General features: G+C 40.6%; 2 protein-coding genes and 1 long non-coding RNA gene across 15 annotated transcripts in view; 1 reads left to right on the top strand and 2 right to left on the bottom strand.

Moving 5' to 3' along the window:
* Positions 1-20,082, bottom strand: part of DCUN1D4 (defective in cullin neddylation 1 domain containing 4) — a 51,403-nt gene extending 31,321 nt beyond the window's left edge. For 3 of the 10 annotated variants that reach the window (XR_011809195.1, XR_011809194.1, XM_027457099.3), the window contains exons 1-5: positions 19,928-20,082; positions 11,766-11,836; positions 10,816-10,855; positions 4,828-4,857; positions 3,390-3,504 (exon numbers count right to left, since the gene is read on the bottom strand). Coding sequence is in view for 7 of the 10 variants with exons in the window: in XM_027457099.3 (XP_027312900.1) it covers positions 3,390-3,504; positions 4,828-4,857; positions 10,816-10,855; positions 11,766-11,836; positions 19,928-19,952 (281 nt within the window). In the remaining 3 variants the exon portion in view is untranslated. Of the gene's footprint in view, positions 1-3,389; positions 3,505-4,827; positions 4,858-10,815; positions 10,856-11,765; positions 11,837-19,517; positions 19,683-19,927 lie in introns of those variants that run through there. The other 7 variants (XM_027457103.3, XM_038179040.2, XM_038179041.2 and 4 more) reach the window with 6 other exon arrangements.
* Positions 14,246-16,431, top strand: LOC140002486 (uncharacterized). 2 transcript variants are annotated; one of them, XR_011809196.1, is made up of 4 exons: positions 14,246-14,419; positions 14,602-14,727; positions 14,804-15,022; positions 16,300-16,431. It is a non-coding gene; the product is annotated as an uncharacterized lncRNA (long non-coding RNA). The 2 variants fall into 2 exon arrangements; XR_011809197.1 differs by lacking the exon at positions 14,602-14,727.
* Positions 20,083-23,534: 3,452 nt separating the features above from the next.
* Positions 23,535-25,976, bottom strand: part of CWH43 (cell wall biogenesis 43 C-terminal homolog) — a 47,027-nt gene continuing 44,585 nt past the window's right edge. For all 3 annotated transcript variants that reach the window (XM_072037630.1, XM_027457104.3, XM_072037631.1), the window contains exon 16: positions 23,535-25,324. In XM_072037630.1, coding sequence (XP_071893731.1) covers positions 25,237-25,324 — 88 coding nt within the window. In that variant the 3' untranslated portion in view covers positions 23,535-25,236. The remainder of the gene's footprint in view (positions 25,325-25,976) is intronic.

Here is a 25,976-nt window from a genome sequence, read left to right on the forward strand (position 1 = left end):
TTTCAGATGAGACTATTGGAAAGAAGACATTATGTTACAAGGCTCATTTTTCTCAAAATCCAATCTTTGGCATAACAGATACATAGAAATATACTCTTACCTAGCAACTATCTTCAGATGAAGCTTGTTTTTTCCTTTTCTATGCCCTTTAACACAATGATGGAAGAGTAACATACAGAATACAGATTTGCAAGTCCAATTTGAGAATATGCCAGACTGTGAGAGTTGTAAGAACAATAAGGTCAAGACTGTCAAACCAAGAGGGAAATACAAACCAAGTCTTCAAGTCATTATTTTCTGGTGTGTGCACTAAACTGTCTACTTAAAATGCCATTCTCTAAGACAAGATGAATTTTATTGCTATCCAGAGATGAACACAGTTATTTTCACTGCTTATCATCTGGCAAAAAAGAAAATCCCTCCCACTCAAATACTACATGCATGGTTCAAGGTGAAAATATTAATAGAATCCAAGCTCCTATTGTGCACAGGTAGGATGCTAAAGAACAACAGGATCTTTATTTTTTCATAGGTAGTCTATGCATGAGAACAGCACTCCCAAATAACTTCACTAACATTTAGATTTGTTCCTATAAATACTTTCCTCAATAGCCAGCATCGTTATTCCACTAATCATTTCAAGATGAGGCTGTAACAGCCTGGAATTGAAAGTGAAGGCTATTACAAGCTTTTCGTTACCATATGTATTTAGGGTCTGTAAGTTTAAAGAGCCTTTAGAAATCTCTTTCTTTCAGAACAGATCTCTGCTGAACTAAGCTTTCTGGAAAGAATAAATATCTCAAAAACATTACTGTCAGTATTCCATAATTGAAGTGATTTTAGGAACACAAACAGCGAAAACTGAAAGTATCATCCAACAAAACTATCCATGAAAGGATTAAAATATAATTTTTTTTTGTGCAGACAAACCAGGAGAAATCATCAACATTCGGTCTCTGCTGTGATGACACCCTTAATAATGACACTCCTTTGATAACCTGCAGAGTACTACCCAACATTTCCACACTGAAAGCAAATTGATGAACACTTACTGCATTTATTTGTTAACATTCCCCCTGTGAGCTGGCTGCTACAACTCAGAAACATACAAAATATGGATCATTCCACAAAGATCTGAAATCACCCCTCTGTTCAGGAGTGTTGTCTGTCCTTAAGAGCACACTTTTTGTTTTTCATTGAAAGCAGACATTCAAGAACAGACTCTGACTAGCTTTTTTGCTTCACATTTTGCTACACATTCTACATAGGCTAATGTCCCTTGAAGAGAGACGTGAGTTACCTGCATGCAGCTTCTAGGAAGTCTGCCTCTAAAATGGCAGCAATGGCACAGAAATGAGCCCAGAAACCTTTTATTTCATATACTGGCATTGCACTACCCCATACTGGTTTTATTATGTACAGCATTCTTTGTACATAATGTCAAAGGAAAGAGTTTTGCAAACAGGTCTACAAGAGCATACTGCTGTACAGGTTCCTGATTTCCAATAGATTCCTGCTTAACACATTGAGATGTCCAACCTTGAAAGATCGAACAGAACAGGCATGAGCTCCATCTAAAAGGCATGGAAGTAAGAGATGGCTTGCTTGTTGTCTAACCTGTTCACAGGCTACAGGGACATTAGCCAACTTTGAAGAAATCTTTCCTTGAAAGAAAATACGGTTCTAAGACTAAGCTGAATATGCAGGAAATGAATTCATGTCACCAGTCATGATGAAATTCAAACTACTTTCTTGGAGACCAAAACGAAAGGAAGCTTAAACAGAGGGAAGCTGAGATAGCCCCAAAACCTTAGAAGTTAAGGAATACAGAAATTGGAACCACATCAGAAGGATGTTCCCCTGTGGCCCATGGTTGTTAAATCTGGTTTCACCTCCACTTCTAAAGGGGGAAACCTCAATCTGCTTTAAGAAAACTTCAGATTGCAGTAGAATGAAGACCAGATACATTAGTTACAAAAAAATACTTCCAATTATGTTTTCAAAAAGCTCTTAATGATTATATGTAGTACTAACAGAGTACAAAATCAGCTTCTCATTGTTTTCTTACAGATCAGTATCTCTTACTACAGACAACCTTACCTTCTAGGGGCTTTGGCTTGTCTTATTATCAGGGTCTTAGCAAAAGGACGTATATTAATTTCTGTAAACCTCTCTACATAGATTCTAGAAACATAACTGTATTTTCACTTTTAACTTTTCCAAAAGCAGAGTAAATATTTAGAACATGCACTGCTTTTTTGCTCTTGCTAGTTTCACATATGCAAAGCGACGAAAGGGAAAGTTAAAAACTTCCTTCTGCTCCAACAGATCACTTAATAAATACCAGTGCAGCTATAGTTGTGCAACCCTATTACACACAATGGGGTTATAGAGGCATAACCAGAGGCTTAATTTGGCTACCAGCATTATGATTACTCATGCTAGTGAAAGAAAAGGAAAGTACACAGCCTCATTTCTGGCTGATGGAAGAGAAATGCATCTTTCTGCCTATCTACTTGTTATGGAAGCTTGTGTTTTCTGAGGCACCTGCAATACCGAGTGTAACAGAGCTCATTGCTCACTGGCTTATGCAGTGGCAACCAAACTTTCTGGTTGCATGCATCCCTTTTCTACATCAGGACACTCGTATATACTAGAGGCCTGCCGCCGAGGTGTGATGGCAGCTGTCATGAAGGAGTGCACTGCCCTGTACTCCCACAAGTTCTGAGTTCAGTGCACTAAGTAACGGCTGCATCTTGCAGACAAGGAGCACGCTCAATGGCTGCTGCGTGATGCAAAGGAGGCTGACTGAGCATACACAGAAAATACACCATCTCCAGAAGTGCAGCACCTACGCCAAAGAGCACACTGATCGTGCACACAGTTAGAACCCACTCAGAGGGAAGCTGAGCAGCACCACCTCAGTCACCACCCGGCCATCAGCTATCACCTTGCCTGGCAATCTTCAGCACAAAACCAACGTGAGAGGGACAGACTAGCAGAACTTCAGGTTAGAACTGTGGCTGCAGAGGGGCTACAGTTACATTCACTTTTCTGACAGGCTATAGATTGAGAATGCCCAATCTAGATCTTATGCACATATAGAGGAAGACATTACTGTATCCCTCAGAAGTCTTTGAACAAGCAAGTACATCTCTTTTGACAGCTGGCAAACAAGATCACAAGTTCCCTGCAAGCTTTTTGTATGACTAGAAAAAGGTAAGGAGCAAACTGAACTTATTAATATCCCATAGTTTAATCACAGGCCGTGGTTCCACATCAAGAAACCAAATTTGAATACCATTCCCATTAGTATTTGAAAACATGATCATATCAGCTGTTCATCTTTAGATATTCCACCAGTCTTAGCCCATGGTAAGATGACATACCCATCATGTCTACTTTTCTTAGCAGATAAATCATCTCCTGCTGCAGGTCTCCTCTTTTTCCTTGGAGGCATCACTTTACTAAAGCAGTCTGATGAACTGCAAGACCGGAGACTTCCTACAGAGGGAATTAAAAACACCAGTACATAGAAATGAAACTGCTGCAGACCAGATAAACTGCATCCACTAATAGGCATAATATTACAAAGGAAAGGGAAGGGAGGACATTAGTGGATTTAAAATACAAAATAAACGGTCCCCTTTCCAGAGCAAAATCTGTTTTACATGGTGTTCTATGATCAGATTTCAGTTGAAGTCAGTGCTATGCCAAAACTATGCCAAAATATACATTTTTGCTAATGCTACTTCAGTCTAACAAAAGGCAAGAACTATCCTGAAGATGTATTTTAGTTTTCAGTCCAAATTTTCTGTAATTAATTCAAATCACAACTTCTAAGAGTTGTTTTTTTCTTAAATACAGACATGACCCAAATACTAGAGCAGCATACCTCTAGAAAACATAACCTTTTCACTTTTAAGCCCCTAGTTTTCTTTGTTATACAGAGAGCAAGGGGAAAAGAAGGTTCTGTTCATTTCTTGGTTTTGTTTGATAGATTTGCTTTTGGTGAGGGGGATTGGTTTTGTTGGGTGATTTGTTTTGTTGTTGTTTTTTTGTTAGTTTTGAAGAGCTACAACAACAAGTAAAAAAAAAAAGTAGCTGTATCATTTGGATTTGATTGGACTGGATAGTTCTCAAACAGTGAGGAGTTCAAAAGTAGGAAACTGCCACTTTAAAACACATGATGGTCAGGTCAAGTGGCAGTCCTCCATTCCCCTTTTCTCAGCTGCATATTCCTATTCCTTCCTTTTGTCAGCTTCAGCGTGTTAATCCAGCTCACCAAACCTGTAAATAATTAACCCAAGCAAAACCAATAAATAAATGAATAAATAACACAATCCTGTCTGTGCATTAGCACAATGAAGAGCACAGGATCAGCCCTTTTGACCACAGCAAGTTGTTTGTCTCTGCGGCCTCATGAAAGCAACAGGCTAACACTCCAGGCAGAATTTTGTCCTACTTTCATATACTGAAGACCATATGGGACACCCAAGAAACGAGCTATCAAAGCTCTAAGTGTTATGCAGAGAATTTTAAAAGGAAAAGAAGGGAGAGGTGAGGTATAAAAATCCAGACACAAAGCAATGCCAAAGAAACTTGCAAGGAAACATGAAGAAATACAGCATGCCTAGGCTACCTTCTCTTAGCTTCAACAGCATCCAAAGTTTAACTATGCTTTATTAAGATGTCCACAAAATCTTTTATTTTAAAACACAGCACAGAAGCAAGCAAAAACACTTTTACTGCTTTTTGACACCAAGGGAACAGACTGAAACCAGAGGCCCAATTCCCAACAAATACTAACAGCAATCTTATGCTTACCTATTCTTCGTATCTTTGAAAGTCTCTCTCCTGTTATAGGAGAAACACATGTAAGGAACCTTACAGCCTCACAGGCCTTAAAGTACTCTACATGTACTTTACTTTAAACATGCACTGAAACTATGATGTATATGAAAGTAAGGATTTTTCTAGTGTTAGGCAAGATGCTCAAACCAATTATTAACATTAACTAACTTGGTTTCAACTAATAAAGGTTTTGCACTTACTATGCCTTCTATGATCTTACCTTTACAATCACTTTTATTAAGAACAGTTAATCTCTCCAGTTCAAAAAATACTCTTTCCACCCTTTCCAGTTCAAAAATTCTTCCTATACTTCTTTATTATTATTTTTACTATTATTTTCTTCCCCTCTTTTTTTACTAATGCTTCCCCCATAATTGCATCCTCCCAGGAAAGTATGTCCATAATGACACTACCTTTTCAAAAGAAAGCTTTAAGAGTACTATGCATTGATAATATCATTTAACTAGTTATAAAAAAACTTCCCAGCATTATACCCATAAATTCCTACCATATGAAAACATAATAATGGCTGGATATTAACAATAGTAATATTCATCTTCTCAAAAATATCAGGGATAGTTGAAATGGGTAAGCCAGAGATTATCAAATATTCACAGGACGCCCCAAACATTTGGCTACCCAGATTAAAGAAACTAAGGGACCTAATCTGCTGAATGTTACCTGTTCCACCTCATTATGCCTGCAAATTAATGATACCACAAAACTGTATTCCCATGAGTTACTCTAAGTATGATGCTTTATGGCTTCTTAAATCACATTTTACATCTTGCAGTAAGTATTTATTTGAAAGCCTACACAAACTAAAAACACTTAAGACAACAACAGAACTTAACAGATGGCTAAAGACAGCCAACAGATTCAGATCTATGAACAAAACCCAGACACAAACTAAACTTAATAAACAAAAATATGTGCTAATGAACACATTATTTTGAAAAATATGTATGTACTTGAGTACTTGGAAAACAACCTGCAACCACCTCACTCCTTTGACAACAATTTGATTTTTTAAATACCTTTCTATTTAAAAAAACTATTATGATGGCCACAGGCATTGGATGCTGGTAAAACGTAACAAAAAACACCAAACCAAACCCTCTAGGTTTTTCCCATTTACTTCCACTAATGCTTGTTATTTGATTGGGAAAAGAAATATGCAAGGCTTCTGTGAAAAAGAGATGCACAGCAAAAGATGAAAATAAATAAATGAATGTTACAGAATGGGACAATCATTTTGTCAGCTCTGCAACCCCAAACAAACCAAAAAAAATAATCCAAGAATTCCTGTTTGAAGTCCTTTTCTCATTAAATAATAGGACAGTTTTAGGAAGATTGCCAAACTTGATAAAAAGGCTTAAAGTGATAATAGATTTCATCATACCCCAATTTCTCCAATAACTCATACAAAAAACTTAGAGCCTTTCTTGGTTTGAATGTATCTAGTTGCAGTTCTCAAACTGACAGAAAAGGGAAGAAAAGAGAGGGCTCAGAAATTGGTAAGCGGCTATTAAATACGTATGTACACACACACAGACACCAGGTGGACAAACATACTGACTGCACTTGCTTTCAGAGATTTAACAACTTATTAACTAAGTTTTGGACCAAATCTTCACAATGTTTTAGCTGTTGAATGATCTATTAACTACTAAGAGCATGACTATAAGAACATTACTTGAGCAATATATATTTTTGTTACCAGAGTCAGTATACTGAATTTGAAGTGTAGTTATAATTTCCTTGTAATAATTTCTGGAAGGTGAACAAAGCAGGATATTTCTGTTACCCCCATCTAATGCTAACAACTATCTGAGTTTGGGTTTGTTTCAATTCCTGCAATTTCTGATTTTACAGAATAACTTAATAACCTTTTCCAAACAGACCTGTCTAATCCTACATGTAAACTCTAGGTCTAGCTATTCACAACTTATTTCACTTCTCACAGGCCTGATCATCTGCAAATGCACATGCAGCTCCCTCTGACTTCATGCAAAGTTTGACAGGAACTTTACTTACCAAGCGCAGCTTCTCTGATGTGATTATCTTCAAAGTTTCTTACTCCTGGGTCTCAACTCAAGATTGGCAGAACCCTCCTAGTTCTCACTGTTTTTTTGACACTTGAAGCTAGCATTTGCAAGGTAGAGCCTCCAAATGGCTGCTGAATAAGTCACCATCAGCCAAAAGCCTGCCGAGTATAAATGTTGTTTGCCAAACGTTCTATTCAGTACTTCCAAATTTGCAGGAGACGATTTGCAGGAGACAAAGGGAAATATCAACTCAAGAGCTAAAATCCACCCCAAGAAATTTAAAACAATGCCCAAGATAAGCACCACAGAGAGGAACACTCTTAGAACAGCAACAAAACCAAAATAAGCAAAAAAGAAAAAACAGTGGTCAATAAAAACGAATTCTACAAGCTGTGTCCCTATAGAAGTGATTTACTGACATAATTTTCACCTTCTTTCTAAATAATGCCTGTAAACATTCCTGTTCTTCTGATGTTTAAGTAGATGGATGTTTCAAAAGAAAAATAATTACAAACTGTGAATGCTGAAGCAGCTGGAAAGATACAGCTGCTCACTTAATGATGCAAGAAGACCACCATAAACACAGTTAACAGTCATTGTTTTTCAGATACGAGATGAGAAAAAAACAAGATACTCATCAAAGCATCAAAAAATTTGCAGTCTTCTCATAAAAGCAGGTATACAGGAAAAAAGTTCCTCTCTATCTTGAATTCCAGACTACAGAATTGCTTTGGACTCAAGAAAATTTTCTTCTTTAAAACAATTAAAAAAAAAAAAAAAGTACTGGCAAAATAATCTCCCCACCACTCTGCCCCAAGCTTCAATAAAACCACTGAAGCCTTGTTTTTGTTGAAGGCATTACCTCCTTATGTTAAACCAGCCAGGTGACAACAGGATATGTACTTATGCACTTTTACTTTTCAAGACATTTTAGTCTGGATAGGTAAGCAAGTTACAATTTAATAATCAAATCATTACTTTAATGTATGCTATTGACAAGCTGCTAATTTCGTAGTCATGACATAAATGACTACCATTTCAAAACCAAGAGCCAGTTTCCCAATTCAATATGTATAATAATAAAAAAGGAAAAAAAATACTTAATGAACGCCCGTGATCCTTACCAACAGCTGATAAAGCCCCACAACACATTTACAGTCTTATTTTTCAGATTTATAAAACACACTGAATGCTAACACATGTACACATGTTATGTGAGTGTAATTACAGCAGGTGACACGTATTTTGAAGTGAGGTCTATGTTAGTTCCCGAATCACTGAAGGAATTTTGAAAATTCCATCTTCTAACTGTTAGATACCAATGTTCTGGTTCCAGGAAAAGAAATACTAATACTTAGAAGAGAGATTATTGTCCAAAATAATTTACATGTCCGGTACAGTTATTGTTAGATCAGAAACAACTGCTTTAAAATAAATGTAATAAGCATTTAAAGTTAATTACAAATGTTAACCTAAAATTGAAATACTCCATTTTTCTAAATAGCTTTTAGAAGCCTGAACACAATTTAGATGTGTATTAAGTCACTCCCAAAACAGGGCCCCCACTGTAATAATATTAACCATGATATACATCAGAAAAAGCATAGGAATCTCTAAGGACAAGGCTTGCTCCAAAAGACTCAGAGCGTGAAAAAAAAAAATCTCAAAAAACAAAAATCACCTCTAGATTGGTTCGGTAACACCCAAGGAATGTTTTGTAGACCTAACATTACTGTCAAATGAGTTCTGGATGGAAAACCTCAAATAAATACACAGCATCTATTCACTACTGTGAAGTCTGTAACAAAATGAATAGGTCTTGACAGTTCTTATTGGAGAACAGAAATTATTAACATTTAAATACATCAAACAATTTGTGAAGGTAACTTTTTTTTTTTTTTTTTAAGATTTACATAAGACTCTTGTGTAAGATGTTTCAGAATTGTCAAGTCCCATATGAAATGGACACGAGATGTCACTGCACTATACTCACAAAGGCCATAACATCCCCCTGCATGTCTATCTGTGCTCATACGAGGGAAACCAAATGCAGATTTCAACTGAACTGAAGGCTAGAACTTATGCATATGCTGGGGCTTCATCGTTTTCTAAAAGGAGATATAAAACAGGGCAGAAGCATAAAAAACATTGGAATGAAATCTAAATATATTCTAATCTGTAGAGCAACCTCTATTTTCAACTCTGATTTCATACTTCCTTCCTGGTTTTAAAGGTTCTTTCATAGCTACTGTAAAAAAATTACATTCTTTTCTAGGATTTTTGCCCAAACTCATTCAATGAACATGCTCAAGCTTAATTAAAACAAATACAATGCAGGTAATGAGATAACCACAAATGTCAGAATAAAGCATTTCATTAAAATCAAAAACATGCTCAAACACCTTCCAAGAAAGATGATGAGAGCTCTGAGGCTGATTTCTTACATTAACCTTTCGCAGTAGAAGTGCCAAGCAAGAGATAGGACAAATTGCAAATACATTAAGCACACCTACTCTTATCGATTAGTGATGGAAGGTGACTGCCTCGAGACCAATACCTCACGCCTCACAACAGCTTTTTGTGATCAAAGGTAAACAAAGATTACAGAATGTATTTCTGTACACAAAATCAGGATGTATCTGTGTTTAGTTCAAGCACCTAGATCACCATGGGGATTGGTCCTAACAAACGGACAGTAGAAGGGCTGTCTGGAACTAGCTGCCTCAGCCTCTTCTGATGAAGTTTAATGTGATGAACTCATTTCAAATATAAAACCACTGAGGACACTGACAGAAAATATTTGATAGAAGCCTTTTATGGGCAGGGTAAGACAGTGCAACTATGAAATAAAGTCACCTGTTGCAGTATGGAGGAGGGCATACAAGCCCCAAGTGAGCTCAGTAAGATCCCAAACAACTCAGTCCTACATATCTCTTACTGCTCTAGGCTAAGAGTGTGCTAAATTTACAAGGTTGTCCCAGAAATCTCCAGGAGGAGCTGACAGCTCTCTCCACTCTCCTAAGTGCTCAGGGTAACATCAGCACGCATAGCCAGCACCTCAGGATAGAGAACAACTTCGAGACAGATGGTAGGACAGATATGGCCACTTTTAAAGAACTGTTCTGCTGAATGATCGGGGCTTGAAGCCAACAAGTTATTTTCCTTCCTCTTTAGGTATCATGCCTGAAACACAGAAAGGAATGAAGAAAAAGAAATAAAGGCAGATGCCAGCTCATAAGGAACAAGTACAAAAGAAGGCAACAAATGCTGCAAGTTATCAAGCCGCAAAGCTCAAATGCTGGTGAAGAAGAATTGGCAGCAAGCTGGTACCAGGCACCTGGAATGAAGGCCTAAAAAATGATGACATTTTATAGAACAGAAAACAAATTTGGAACTAAGAAATAGCCCTCAGACATCTATTGAAAAATCTGCACAAGAACCAGGAAAACATTCTCTCCAACAAAATCACTTGAAAAAAAGGTTGGGAGGTTGGGCTGTTTGGAATACAGCATTTAAACTCGGTCACAGGCAACACAATAACCCCAAGAGGTCTTGCTTCTGCTCTGTTCTCACTGATGCTCTTTCAAGAGTCAAAACACTGTAAGAACATGGATATTCTGCTAGTCTAATGGGTTGAGTCCAAGGAGTGAGAGAAATTTTTCATAAAGTCTTCTAAAGAACTTGCACAGAAATAGTAAAAATGTCACACAGCTGAAACCTACGTGAGCTCTTCACAAGTGGAGAAATTGAAAGCATGTACAGTTATTTTGAAGAAACATTAGAAAAAAACTGGCAGTTGCTTTCTAGAACTCCCTTAGCTGCCTAAAATTTCAGTTTCAATGTTAAAGAGACTTATTTCACAAAGCACGATTACATTATTCTGGTCTATTTCTACTACATCCCTATTAAATACCTGTCTGGTGATCGTCTTGACCAACGTCCTCTGTCAGATTCTGCAAGAGAAGAGGAGTGATACAGTTAAACAAGATAGCGACCTTCTTCGATCAGTAATGCTTTTAACCTTTACTTCAATTTGATATTCAACTTCATTATTTAAGGAGCATCTAGCTAAAACTGCAGAGACTTTGTTCTGGATTTGCATTTATCTAAACAAATTACCCCTGCAAATTTATCTAAGAAATCCAATAATAATCTGTACATCATTTGAAAAATATTTTGAAATATTTTTTAAAACAAACCATGCTTGAAGAGTGAATATAACTATCCACTGAATGGGGAACTTCACAGTGCTGTTCTAAACAATCCCATTTAAATCCAATTTAGCATTTACCATAGAAGCGGCTTTGCTTAAGGATAAACACCCCTACCTGTTCCTAAGAATACTGGTTACAAACAACTGCAATCTTGGAAACAAATCACCCCCTTTCTAGGCAGTGTCTTTTCCACCAAATTTGCAATGTACGAACAAAAGCTTTATAGGCACTTCCAGATATGGTTGCAGTAAAACCAGTGTAAAAGCAGCAGGGACACTCTTCAAAAATCGTGTTTCACTCTTTGCATGGTTGCAAGAGGACAGCTCACTCATTCAGTATTTTCCACAAGAACTGTAAGAAACTGAATAATGAGGATTATTTTCATCAGTATCTGACAGATCTAGGAAAACTCAGATTGAAAAAAAACTTCTGAATCCAACGTTGCAGAGAACACTCCTCAAACTCCATTCTGACCCCTGGTGAATAATCTTTCAACATACTGGTCATCTCCTAATTCTTCTATTTGAAACCCACAGCCTCTCAGACAGAAAGGCAGTCATAGTTTTAGGAAGTGTAACCATGCAATGATTTCAACCACAGCAATGTTCTAGACCATAACCCTAGCTGAGAGAAAATGGCAAGTCATTACCAGCCTATTGAGGGTGTGGTAAATCTTGTGAATATTTGCCAGTGTTGATAGGTGAGAATTCAGTTGAAAATCTAGAGGAGAAGAGAAAAAAAAGTTTTAAATTGCCTGTTTTCCAGCTGTAGCATCCAAGGTCTTCATGTGTTCTGGTAATTTAATAAAATCATCACAAGTCTATAAGCCAAAGCCAACTCAATTCTCCTTCAGGATCTACATTTTCAACATCAAATGGAAATGAGCAAGCTAAACCTGGAGGAGATCCTGTGCACATTGTTCTTATGGCATGGATGACTCCCAGCAAAACAGAACTATACCCAAGTACAAAATTATACTGAAGTTGAAAAATTTAAATATTTACAACTTTTATCCTTAAAATCAGGTGTCATTACAAAGCTTCCATGCTTCTTAATCCTATCCTTCCAGCTATTCCAGAAACAGTTTAATTCTCACGTAACATTCTAAAGTCACTAGTAATAATACTTGTTTTTTAAAAGATAATGAACAAGTACTTGCATCCATGCTCTTTTCTTGGCAAAACTGAATTACTGGAATACACTTACGGAGTTGAAACATGACTTTTGTGTAATGAACCAAAAGTCACAACACAGCAGCTAAGACCAAAGCCAAAACAAAAAGAATTCTGACACTTCACGAAAGAAACCTTAACTTAGGCACTGACTGCTTCCATGTTCCACAAATAAAACATTTGAGCTTGTTTTGGACAAAAAAAAAAAAAAAAAAAAAAAGAAAAGCGACAAACTAATCCTCCTCTATTCTTTTAAATCACCTATTTTTGCTAGAAATGTGCCAAGAACAGAACTAGAAACGTAAAATGTAAGAAATTTCCAAAAAAAAGAAGATCAACTTGGATCCACTCAGAGAGGATGCAAACCAGCAGGAATCTCAGAAGCTGGGCACAGACCAACTGAGAGAGATACAGACAGCAACTACTAGAAGATACTTCCCTTTAAACTGAAAGCAAACTAGCAACTCCACTGGAACTTGTGTCGAAAAGCATGCTGATTACACAGCCAGAGGCACGTTCTGTGTGACAAACACAAGCCTCCCAAGCAAAATTCCTGTGTGTGCCCAGCGGCACTGCTACCAGCTGAGGCACTGAAGCATCTTTACTGGGAAACATTGAAACTGGCTTTCTGATTTAAGATGCAAGTAAGGAAAAAACTGTAATTCCCCCATTTCCATCCTTTGCATTTGGAAAGAAGCTCTCAAAATACACTAGAGATGACCCAGAATGTATGGCAAAACAATCTGCATTGGACCCGAGGGGACAGCGTGGAGCTGGGACAGAGGAGGATCAGGCAGGGTGTTAGGGAAAGGTTCTGCACCCAGTGGGTGGCCGGGCACTGGGACAGGCTCCCTGGGGAGGTCGTCATGGCACTGAGCCTGCCAGAGTTCACCAAGTGTTTGGGCAATGCTCCCAGACACATGGGCTGATTTTTGGGTGGTCCTGTGTGGAGCTGGGTCCCAGCTGAGAGTATCCTACCACTTTATGAAACGTCAAATACCCCGAAAAGCAAAAAACACCATTATAAATTTAAGAAGTGCATTTGAAGGAAGTGCCTGCTGTAACCATTCTTGTAGTGCATATCAGCATGGAAATCTCTCATCAAGGTGAATAAAAGAATTTCCAAAGATACCTCTAGGAATCACATGAATCACACGTTGCATTTACTGTCTTATCTGGAAAGTCTCATTTCAGTAATAGCTGCCTACTTTTTAGTGCATTTTCCCCAATTCACCATCACAGCAAGACAACTTCTCTAAGTCAGCTGTGCCGACGATGGTATTTCACACTTTAGATGTGTTTATCATCTATATCAAGACAAAGACAAGCCGTATCTTCTTACCACACCATGGTAGGAAGATCTTGCATCTTGAACAGGGCGCTACATTTTTTCTGCATTAAGTGCTCAATTAAGTTCCATTTTTGCTAGTCAAACAATACTAAGCAGAACCGTTCTGCAAAAAGAAAGAAAAACAACCCCGAGTTTCTTAGCTGGCCTTCAATCCAACACGAGAAAGGATTTTTTTTTAAAAAGGGGGAGGAGGGGAAATGGGAGGATTGGGGGAAGACTACCATTAAAGATCAAAATGTAATTTTCAAGTTTCCCATGTTGTCCAGCCTAAGACCTACGAAGAACACAGGTCTTCAGAGAAAGCAGCTACACCTGGAACTAACAAGTTGAAAACACTGAGCAAATATTTTCTTCTAAATTAATACTAAAAAATTTAAGATGGTACTTTTTAAAATATTTTTTCTATCGTTTTTAAACTAGGATTACATGGACTAGTTATTGCCTTTGAAATAAAACATTCCTAGGCACTTCCAAACATATCACCCATACCAGCCTGTTTCACACCTCCACTGGAAACATCCTTACAATTTTAATCTGTTACTTCTAAAAATGTTACATAATTATGAGGGACTTCCAGGAGTTATACATTTGTCTTACAGCTCTGACACAAGCATCACGCCATAGTTCCGCACTGCCTGGTTACCCACAGGAACATTGAGGCTTCTAGAATGAAACCAGAGTCTCAAGTGTTGTCCCTCCCACATGGGAAGCTGGCAAAGTCGGGATATTATCCTAAACAGAAAGCAAGCTTCTGTTCCAGTTACTGCTACAAAAGCAAAGGTGAGCAGCTGCCAATGAATTACCCAGTTAAATTACAGCTCAAGTCCCCTTCTGAGCCACTCTAAGCCTTAGTTGTATGTGTATTGCAAGCAATGGCACACAAAGCATCCTATACCACTGAAAAGGCATACTTAGAGTTTTTCAAGGAACAAGGGGTGAAAAATCCTTCCTCCCTCAAACAGGACACAGTGCTGCTGCCTCTGGTTTTATTCCTGCAGAAAAGGAAAAATCTTGACCTGGGACCAAAAGAAGGAAATCTGCTTGCTGCACAAACACTGAACAGAAGATATGCTGGGATGCTTCCCAAGGTACAAACTTCAGAAGGTGCACGTCAAACAACCTACAGAAAATCAACAAAAATATATGCGTTTATTTTTCTTGCAGGTCTTAGCCTATCTTTAGCAAAGACTGAAGCAATAGAAATTCCGAATTCTGTTAAATAGTTTGAAATAACCCTCAATGAAACACCTCAGAAAAAAAATATACATCTGAGTGAAACAACTCCAGTACTACAGGAAACCAGAAAGGAAAGATGCCAGAAGCAACCTAACACCACAGGACTCGGTCTGCAGTTTGGCACTCTGAACAAGAGCTGAAGTTCAGGTTAGTCAATTAGTCCCAATCAGATACTAATTAAATGTAAACATCAAGAAGTTTAAAAATAACCTTTAAAATACTTCAGTATTACAATTTACAACACAGACCTGATGGTTACAGAGAGGCAAAAAGAAGCAGCAGCTGGCTGGGCTCGTTTCCTTACCAAACTAAGCTAAACCTCCTTCTGCTCCCCTCAGCCAGACACACCCAGAAACGCAATGAACACAAACCTCAAACTAGCTGATATTAAAACCTCAGTACGTCTCTTAAGTATAAGCAAATGGCAGAGGTGAGGGAAGCTGAATGCCCTAGTTTCCTATCTGAAATGCCAAACTCAAACCTGTCAAGTCACATTTTTAGGAAAAGACGATGACCATGCTCTAATTTTTGTTACAGAAAACAACGTGTTGGCAAACTATTCACACGAGACCACAAATGAATATCTAGAAATGGAGTATTTCCAGCTATGTGCCTCCCCACACCTTGACACATACCTGCCTGACATCTCTTAGTTCCTGCTGTCAGAATTATCACCTCCAAGCTCTGACAGCCCCCAGCCCCTGGGCACACGATCATCATCTCCAACGTTTGCAGTAGCGCTAAGGCAGCAGCAGCAGCCTCTGGAGTTTCCTTTAAAAGCTTCTAGATTGGTTCAGCACACAGAAAACCTCCAGTAGCTGCACATCTAAACAGTAAATCTGAAAATATTATCCGAGACAGATGCAACACGTAAATGCTCTAGATAAAACTGGGCATTAAAAATTTAGTATGGAAGTCGTTGTAGGAGTAATTCTCACGGCTGCTAGGATTTCTCTGACTCAGCACAAAATACTGTGATGCTTCTGTAAGCTTCCCAGAAAACAATTAGATAGAAACACACGCTGGACAGATTCACTCCTGAAAATTAAAGGGGAATGTTTGTGCTTGTACTTTCATTTAATATAATCAGTCCTCGGCTTCAAATAACAGAACTGAAGGAAATTGGCAGTAATGGGGGAAATAATACTTCAAAGCACTGCCTTCCTCATCGGTTTTAAATAAGCTTTACTTTTCCAAAAAAGAATCACTTTGGCATCTCTGAACGCCACGATGTCACGCTCTGTACTCTGCTGACAGAATTACCCTAGCAGTAATCAACTAATGAATTCTGCAGTTCCGATCTGAAGCCTGTTGGGTGAAAGTCCTCAGTCCTTCCATTCAGGAAGCAGAATCCCTGTACTCAGCAATGAGTGTGTTTTGTTATTAAAGGAATGCATGTCTCAGTTTTGCTTTCTTTTACGCAGAAGTACAACCCCTCTAAAGGCAGAGATGCCCCAAGTGCAGTGCAGTGCACTGAGCAGCTCAGAGCTGACCTCCTGTCAAAGCCAGGATTAAGAACTCGTTTCCACCATCCCCAGCTGAATCCCCTCAGGCAGTGACACCCTGTACCACAGCAGCCTGCAGAAGATGCACCTCTCCCATTCCACCATAGCCGGAGCAAGCAAGCAGGCAAGGAGAGGCAGAGAAAAAGGCTTGGGAAGCAGAGGAACATCTTCGCTTTGATGGGATCGAACATCAGGCCTGGTTCAGAAAGGAAGGAAAATAGAACTGAACTCCAGCCACCACAGGACCACGAGGGCATCCAATGAGCCAGACAGAGAAGTGGGGTGCCCATCCTACTCGAGCCCAGCAGGAGCCAGCTGTTAGAGCTACAGCCGTGGTGCCACTGGGCTTTTCTCCTGCGTGCACACATGCCTATGGACCAGCACCGAGCTCAGAGGTACAGCTGACACCAGCTGTATCTGAACCCACACCTGCAAACTTGAGTACATTTCCCAAATGCTACACCCTAAAGCATTCTGAAGCAAAACAGTGTGGTGTAAGTAGCTGGAATAAAAGACCACCACCGAAATGTGGCCGAAATAACAGCACACTAAAACACACTTGTCTTTAAACATACCACTTTAACGTAAACCTTCCCTGCAACATTACCACATCACCTGTAACAAAATAATTCAAAATGACAGCATGCTACGCAGACAGGGAAAAGCATTCATCTTTTTTCCACAGGAAGAAATCCTTATTTTACCTAGGTGCTTAATGTGTACCCTGACCCAAAGGCTTGTTTACAAGAAGAGCTACTGCAGATTAAAGTTCATTGAGAATTTTGGAGCGATTTAAGCAGCACAGAAGTTGCACAGCTACTATTTAGCTTGAACGTATTTCCATTTATCCTTGATTGACTTGGAACAAGTCAGGCCTATACCAACAGATACTCCTTAAAAACCCTGCACACTGCCTCATGTTTTGTGGCTTTTTAAAAAAAAAAAAAAAAGAAAAAAGAAAAAAGACCCAGCACTGAGTGCATTTATGGTGCAATCTGGCTGTTGCTGCAAACACCACCATTTGTGTACCCACTGCATGCATCTGATAAGCATTCCTAGGGGAGATTCCTGCCAGAACATAACAACGCCGGAATGACCCGCCACAGCTGGAAAAGAATGAGTAAAAGCGCTGGAAAATTAGAACCAATTTAAACCTCCTTCTAAAGCATATATTACCCAATCAAACAGCCCTCCAGTGATTTTGTGCTGCTGAGGTTGTGAACAGACATTCTTTCAGCCTACAGCTCAAGATCGTGGACAGCAGAGTTACGAGGCATTCCATACAGAACCAGTTTTACACCCATTTAATGGGAAGCGCTCGTCCAGCCTAACTCACTCTACCACCGAATTCATTTTGAGAAGCATCAGTGAGTTAATTTTGAATCACTGAAAGCCATGGCCACCGAGCAGTTTGCCAGCGCTGCTCTCAACTTCACGCCAGATTAGGTGGTGTTTGTCATCCTACAAAGGGCACAAAGCTAATAAAAACTTTGTATCCTGTATTCCAGCTGCTTCAGCAGAAATGCAACCCTGTCTAGATCCAGTGCAGGCTGCCAGGGCACCCAGCACCACACAGACCCGCTATGCACCATGAGGGAGCTGCAACAGCCTATGAACAGCCACGCCAGACCCCAGCGTTACTGCCCCAGCTGCCAAAATTACAGATCCCACAGCTCTGCCAGCAGTAGGGGCCATTTCCTAATCCACTGCAGGCAAAAATCTAACGTGTCACTTCAGCCACCATAATCAGGGGGCAAGAGCTAACCCAGATGAATTTGACTGACCGGATTAGAGAGCGCTCCTGCAAAGCCCCTGAGCAGCGGAGCAGTGGAAGAAGAAATCTCATGGGCAGCAGCGAGCCCCTGCTGTAGGCAGAGTCCCAGGGTCTGTACAGCCATGCATCTGCAACAAGTGGCACAGAAACATGCCACGGCAGCTCAGTCTCGATGGCAAATTAAAGACTTATGACCATAACAACAATGTATATTTAAAAATAAAATAAAATACACATACTGGGATGTGGCTTGTTGGACTTTTTTAAACCACTTTACAAGGCAAAATGAGATATTGTATTTAATCTCAGACTTAACATTTTAAATAAAAGGTTTTAGTTGGACAACATGAAAAAAAAAACATTTCTCTGGGATTTGCAAGCAGGTACATTTAAAATAAGGCTTCTGCTTGAAGCCTTTGTTAGTAGTATTACTCATTGGAGAAAGAAATACACCATCACCATTAAGTGCCCTAATATTTAAATTGGATTTAAGTGTTGCACATTTTCATGGGATGTATATTACTTCCTCGCACTTCACTTTTTGCAAAGCATTTTACAGAAATCAAGCATGATTTCCTCTTCTACTTCAAGATGCAGGGAAAAAAAGTCTTTGTTTTCCTATTTCCAAAGTGATAGGGGAAAAAAGCAAATTACAGAATTAGTAACTCACCTAAAGTTAACACAAATTACTCAGACAAAATCAAATGTGAATCAAGTGCTGAAACAGCAGAAATAAAAACCCATGCTGATACAAAAGAATAAATAAGAGACAGCGAGAGGACTGCTTAGTTGCCTAACTCAGCTTACTGCATTCCTCGCAAACAGAAGGCATTTCTGTTTATTCTTATTGGAGTTGAAGAAACTTTTAACCAAACACTCGCAATGGAGAAAAGGGAAGTTGTGCGTCTCATCTAATGTGGAGAAGCATTATGCTCAGTCTCAGCAAGAAAAAACAAACAAACGAAAAAATGCAACAGCAGCTTACATCACAAGGGCAGAGAAGGATCACAAGGAACGTTCTGCCACTTAACCGTGCAAGCATTTAATAAAAAAAAAAAAAAAAAACCACTGCTATGAATCTACTGATAACGAAGCGTGTTAATTCAGGAAAACATTCCTTGCTAAATACCACATAGAGCAGGTAACGAACTGCCTGGAGCGTGTATATATATATATACAGACGTTGGGGAGGGAGATCCGAATACCCCAGGGGCCGCTGTGAAAGGGCAGCAGCAACACCTGACGGCTGAGGCACAATTTTTGTTTTCTGTGGAGAAATTTTAAAAAAAATCGCTGCGCAGCCTTCACCCCCCGCCCTGAGGAAGCGCCGGAGCCCCTTGGGAGCGGTTTACGGTTTACGTGCCTCTATGGGAGCCCTCCGGGTGTCCTCCTGGGGCAGGGCTCCCCGCCGGGCCCCCCCGGGCGCATTTTCTAGAAGGCCGGCGGGGCGCGCGGCGGTTGGGGGGCTCTAACGGCAGCCCCGCCGCCGGGGAGAAGCGGCGCCGGGGAGCGCCGCCGCAGGGCCTGCTGGGAGTTGTAGTCCCGCGGCCCCTCCCCGCGCAGGGGGGCGGCGGCGGGCGGGACTCCAGCTCCCACAATGCACCGCGCTCTCCCCCCCCCCCAGCGTTTCTCGCGCGCCCCCCCCCCAGCTGGGGGAGCTGCGTCACGGCCCCGCGCCCCTCACGGCCCCTCCCCGGCCCCTCAAGGCCCCCCCCGGCCCCTCGCAGCCCCCCTGCGGCCGCGAGGAGGAGGGGCGGCCCGGCCGCTACTCACTGACAGCGGCGCCATCCGAGTGCATTTTCGTGCAGCGCGCACGCACGGCGCGGCCCGGCCCGGCCCGGCTCCCTCGGCCCCTCTCTCCCAATCGCACGGCACAAGCGCGGACGCTCCCCGGCCCCACCCACCGCCGGCGCCCATTGGCTGGCGCCGCCCGCGGAGGCCGCGGGTTGTGCCCTGTGATTGGGTGGCGCTGCTGTCACTCTCGCTCCGCCGGCCGCGGCCGGCTCCCGCAGTCCTATTGGGCTGCAGCGTGGGCTAGCCCCGCCTCTCTCCGCTGTGATTGGGTGCACCCGCTGTCACTCATGGCCGGCCTTGAAAGCGCGTGCAGAGAACGCCACTTTGTGTCAGCCGCGCCTCCCATTGGCTGCGGAGGCCGAGGGCCGCGCCCACCGAGCGCTGCGATTGGATGAGCGGGGCGGGGGGCGGGGCTCTGCTGTGGCAGCGGGGCGGGGAAGCTGAGGGGGGCTGAGGGGACGGGGGGGGGGCGGAGCGGAGGCCCGGCTCCACAGGAGAAAAAACGGCGAAATTGGTTAAAAGGGAAAATAAATAAAACTGGACAAGCAGGGGTTCACTTCTCAGATGCTTCCAACGTCCCCCATGCCAGTGGCATTTGTGCCTGCCAGCCCGAGCTCACGCTCACCGGGCACCGCTGCGTTACAGCCCATGGGGTAACGCGGGGCTGAGGGGAACAGAGCCCTCAGGGGCCCGGCTGGCGGCACGCTGACGGGAAAAAGGACACGGAATAAAAACTGCGTGCTGAGAACGACTTAGTTCGGTTCCGAATAAAAATACATCCTCACACACACACAGTCTTCACCTAAGCCATATATAACCGATACAAACCTCAAGGAAGGTGCCACCAAAAATAAAGGGAAAAAAAATCACACCTATTTGTTTATATCTGAAGCAATTTGTTTGAAAATAAAGGTTTTTATGGTTTTCTTCATAAGTCTAAAATGACAGATACTGCTTTGCTCTGCAAACCCTTCCTTAGACTGTAGCTTCTCCAGCTGCTGCTATCCGCAGCCGTGAAGCACATCACACTGTCACTGTGACACATTACAAGTTCACAATATTTCTGAATAGGTGAATGCACAAGCATAATCTCTCCTTCATAAAACTAGATCTGCAAAGAAATCCATAAGGAAAGACAAAAGAGGCTTTGTTTGTGCCTGCCAAACGATGGCACGTGTGCTCCAGCCAGGAAACGCGAGGCCCCTTTGAGCTCAAACCTTTGCACATCGGGTCCAAACCCAAGGAGGAGTAAATTACCACCTTGCTGCCACTTGTTGTAAACTACTACACAAGCTTCCAGGCAGGGAGATGTTATGTCACCAGGCCTGTGTTTTACTTCTGAGCCTCTCTTCAAGCCTGAGTTTACAAAACACAGAAACCCTTGGAATAAAGCACAGCAATTAGGTCGCGGTTCAGCAAGCGTTCTCTCAAGGGCAAAGGCACTTTCAGGAGTTCTGGCATTAGCCTCTTAATCCTAGCCCTCCTGGCACCCTTTCTTTTGCGCCATTACTGTTACTTGGACAGTTAGATAGCGAGGTAGCTCACAGAGCAACACTGCCCCTGCCCTACCAAAAAAAGAAAACAAGAGAAAAAAAAGTTGTGTTTTTGTTTTGCCTTTTTTTTTTTTTTCAGCCAGATCAATATCCTTTCATGGCTCACTAAACACACATGCAAGTGCTCCCAACAACATGCAGAAGAGCAATAATTAACCGAGACCTGGAGGGGCAAGAAATGCATTAGCTGATTTACATGCTGCTGGGACTAACCTAAAGCTGCACTCATTTGCAAAGGCCTTCCCAAGGAGGGGAAAGTGCACTTTTTTTTCTTTTTAAAGGAGAAAGTCATTGTTTACTTTTTCGGTTTGCTTGCCTTTTTTGATAGTTTAAACTGGCAACCACATGAAAAGCACCATTGACTGTGAAATACACTGCATAACATATAGGCAGAAAGGCACCATACACTTAAATTAACCTTTTTCACTATCAGAAACGTAGTGTAGAAAGGTCTTTGAGAGAACCCTTTGATTCTAAAAGTTACCAAACTCCGAATTGCTAAAGTCACTGCGCGTCCCAAATGCCTGTGTTCATCTTGCTTTGCTTTGAAATGAACTTGAAAGTTCATTTTAGGCACCACACTCACAAACCAGTACATGTTTTTCAAGTCAGAGGGGGGAAGAGAACTGTATTGAAAATTAAAACGTTAATAAAGCAGAATTTGCTGAATATTAACAAAGCAGCTAAACCATCAACAAAGCACAATATGGGGCATTGAAAGAAAAGAGACAAACTACCAGAAACCCAGCAATCATGCTTCTAAATCTAGTAGCTGACACCCAAGTCAATACAAACAGCTTTATGTAAGCTTTCTGAGAAGATTTTTCACTTTCAGAATTGCAAAGAAACACCTCAACAGTGCGTTATTCTTGTACATACTGTAATGTTCTCTACCAGCACTACACTACTGATCGGGGATAAAAGAGGACCTCAGGTGGCAGAAAGTAGCAGCTGCAGATTATGTAACTGCAGCTTTCAAATCCCTCATATTCAGCTGATGTTAATTGCCATGTCCCATGGACTCATACCATGCTCATTGCTTAAGTAAAAAGGCGTGTTTTGTTACTCTTACTTAACAGGTATGTGAGTTTGACCCTGAGGGCCCTTCTGTAACACCATGCAAACAAATATAATATTTTGGATACATAAAAAAAAAAAAAAGAAAAAGAAAAAAAAAATCAGGGCTTTTGGTCACTCCTATTTAAATCCTTGAATTAGATTTTGAGGTTGTCTTTTTTTTTCAACTTTAGTTTGAGATCCTTAAAAAAGTCTGCTTAACCCATAATTAGGAATGCTTTACGCAGCCAAGATTCAGAGAGCAGCTCTGAATTTCTGCCTGAACCTTGGGGGTACATCAAATCAAGCAGCACCTTTGTTTGGGGCCACAAAGGTCCCTCCCTCCCTGTAAGCAGAGGACCCTGAACGTTTTCTGTATTCTGTTTCAGTGAGATAGATACGTGGGAGCTGCTCTCACCTGCACACTTAAGCTGCACCCAACTCCTTTCAGTAACATCAAGTGTTCAACTGAAGGGTGTGCCCAACTTCTGTTGAATAAGCTTGTAGCTGCAACACCCCTTTTAGAAATGGGAAATAAAAAAATCAGGTCCTTTTTAGCTCTAGAGTTTTGAGCTGCAGCTCCCAGGTCTGAGAGTGCTCTGTGACACTTGTGCCACTGCTTCTGAAGCTGAGCTTACCACACACAGAAATGTCTGAGTCGAGGGCTCAAAGTGGGAACATCTGTAAGAGGATTCTTGAGTCTCCACCCTGCTGAAGAATCCGGTACAATTACTCTCAAAAGTTGCTCTCTTACAAGATACATAGAGTCCTTGTTATTCTAAGGTACTCATTGTTAGGCTCCTGATGAAATGATGTCTCTCTTCCTTTTTATTCCTGGAAACTTTAACTAATGTGCACAGAATGCCAGGGAGGACGGAACTAGAAGTACAACAGAATACAAATTATTTGGAAGTCAGACTCATAAACTAGACCTTTTACAGCCAGGAAAAGTTCAAACATTCAGCAAATAAAACATGACTATTTCATACATTTTATTTTTTCATGTCTCTGAATGTACAGTGGAAGATATCCACAAACATTTTAATTTTATAACGTAGTACCTTTTGAAAGCTGGAATGACAAGAGTGGGATTAGAAAGCAACAGGACTAGTCACACGCCCCTGCAGCAGGACCTGTTCTAGCACATTTCTCCCATCGTTTGAGACATAGCGATTGTGACTAAGAGGTGTACTGCACTGTTTTCTAAACCAGATACAAGAGGGTTAGGACAACATGCAAATTCAAGGACAAATCAAGCGTGGGTTTAGCTTTAGCTGTATACATACAGTCCATGGTCATAGTTTCTCCTAGTCGTTCTGAGAAAGTAATCCAAATGCCAACATATAATTGATACTTATTTTATTTGCATACAGTGGGCTATGTGGACATTATGAGGTACAGATCCACCAACGTTACGTTACTCAAAGGAACAGTATTTTAACTTTAGCTTTCGGGAAGGGGAGAACATTTCTAAATCCTGTGAAAACTGAAAATCCATTCAAGTATGCACACTGATTTGGAAGAATACACACAGAGATGATGTATAGCCTGATCTATTACCACAACTTGTGCTTTGGTGTCTGACTTCTTGAGAAATGACCTGATTCTATTTTTATAAATGTTAAAAAAAAAAACCAACACCACTAAAATAGAAGGTTTCAAGCTTTTATGTTTATGAATACTATTTTCTGCATCTCACATGAATGTTCATGTTACAAGATATCTGTAGAGTCAGCAGCCTGTGGAAAATATTAAGTAGTGTGGCAAGTTAATGTTATGTTTTGTACATGCTGTGGAATGTCAGACCTGTGGCTGGACATAAGTCAGAGCTAGCATCAGTGCATGCAGCAAGAAGTGGGGTTACTCAGCACCACTGTGCAATGCTGGTGCCAGCACCAGCAGCTGATGCAGGCTGTGAGAAGGGAGAGACCAGGGCTACTGGCATCTGCAAAAGAAAACTGCTGAAAGTGCAAGAAATAAAAATTACAATCAACTTTTGTCTCTTCACAGAAACCTTGTCATGGTAAGCAAGAGTTTTTGAATACATTCTTCTGCAGTGTGCCCATGGGTCATAAACAATAGTTATTCAGAAATACTTTATCCTCTTTGTAAAAACATTGCAGTGTCTAATATTTTGTTAAAGCCTGTAAGAGTCACAACCTTTTCACCAATACTATAAATATCAATCTGCAAATTGTTCTATAAAACCAATTTTCTTTAAGAATAAAATACGGATTGGCAGCAGATTCAAGTCAAAAGTGCACACAGTTTTTAAACACAGTTTTTGCATATTTTTGCATGTAATTTTTCAAGGAGCTACCAGGAGAGGAAAGGGGTCACATCTGAAAAGGATAGGTCCATTTAACTCTGAAACAGTACAGTATAGGATACGTTCAATAAGATTGCGGAAGTTATTCCAGATCAAGCTCCCACCCATGCCTGGATGCATACAAAACATGTCTGCCCCAGGTGGATTCCAGTTTATCAAAACGTGTGCAACTTCCCTCTCTTACAGCGATGACAACTCATTAAAGAAGAGAGTCACCAACTATGACACAGAAGTTCAGTGTTGTACAGCATGGGAGTTCCTCCTTCTTAAACAATGTAGTCTTTTTGGCTGCTAGGTCAGTGTCAAACAACAAACCTTTGTTGGTCCCAGTGATATGTTATTTTCTCATTCTAGTTTGTTTGCTTAAAATATTTTGGAGTGCTCATATGAAAGTGGTGAATAAGCTCATAATTATGTCCATCTTTGTAAGATCCAAACCTAAGAAAAATATTCAACAAAGCAAAATCATCACAATAGGATTTAACCCACACAGTCAAGTCATGCACTTCTGTAGTATAATTAATACTTGTTCTTAATGTTCTAGACAGCTTTTTTCAGGAATAGACCATAATCCTACTTACATATAAATCATAATCTATATCAGCTAACTAGCTAGGTCTCTGAGGATGAAGACATTTAATTACACTGATTGGATTAATGCTACAGGCACTCTATAAATGGAACTCCAGCTGACAAAGGTGAGGGGGCTTTTATCCAGTAAAATTCTGCGCTCTTTAACTTTTTTCCACTGACTTCAGTGGAGATAGTGTTTTGCTCTCCACAGTATCCAAATACTCAGCTCTATTGTCAATATCACAGATTTTTCTTTGAAAATTATGGTGAAAATTGTATTTTTTCATGCTGTATTTAAACCTGAAGATTTGGACCACTGCCTACTACAGTAGATGGATTTGCAAAAGTAAAACGTAGTACTTATGCAAAATATCAGTGCTAAGTAACATGTAGAAATAGTACCATTGTGCTTCAAATGAACTACAATGGGAAAAGGTTAAACTTATTGCTAAAGATTACCATTTTTTTTTCTGCTTATAGGCAGCCATAAAGAAATCAGGAACAAAAAAAATAGTCT

This window comes from Anas platyrhynchos, chromosome 4 (assembly GCF_047663525.1).
Source record: "Anas platyrhynchos isolate ZD024472 breed Pekin duck chromosome 4, IASCAAS_PekinDuck_T2T, whole genome shotgun sequence".
Taxonomy (NCBI): domain Eukaryota; kingdom Metazoa; phylum Chordata; class Aves; order Anseriformes; family Anatidae; genus Anas; species Anas platyrhynchos.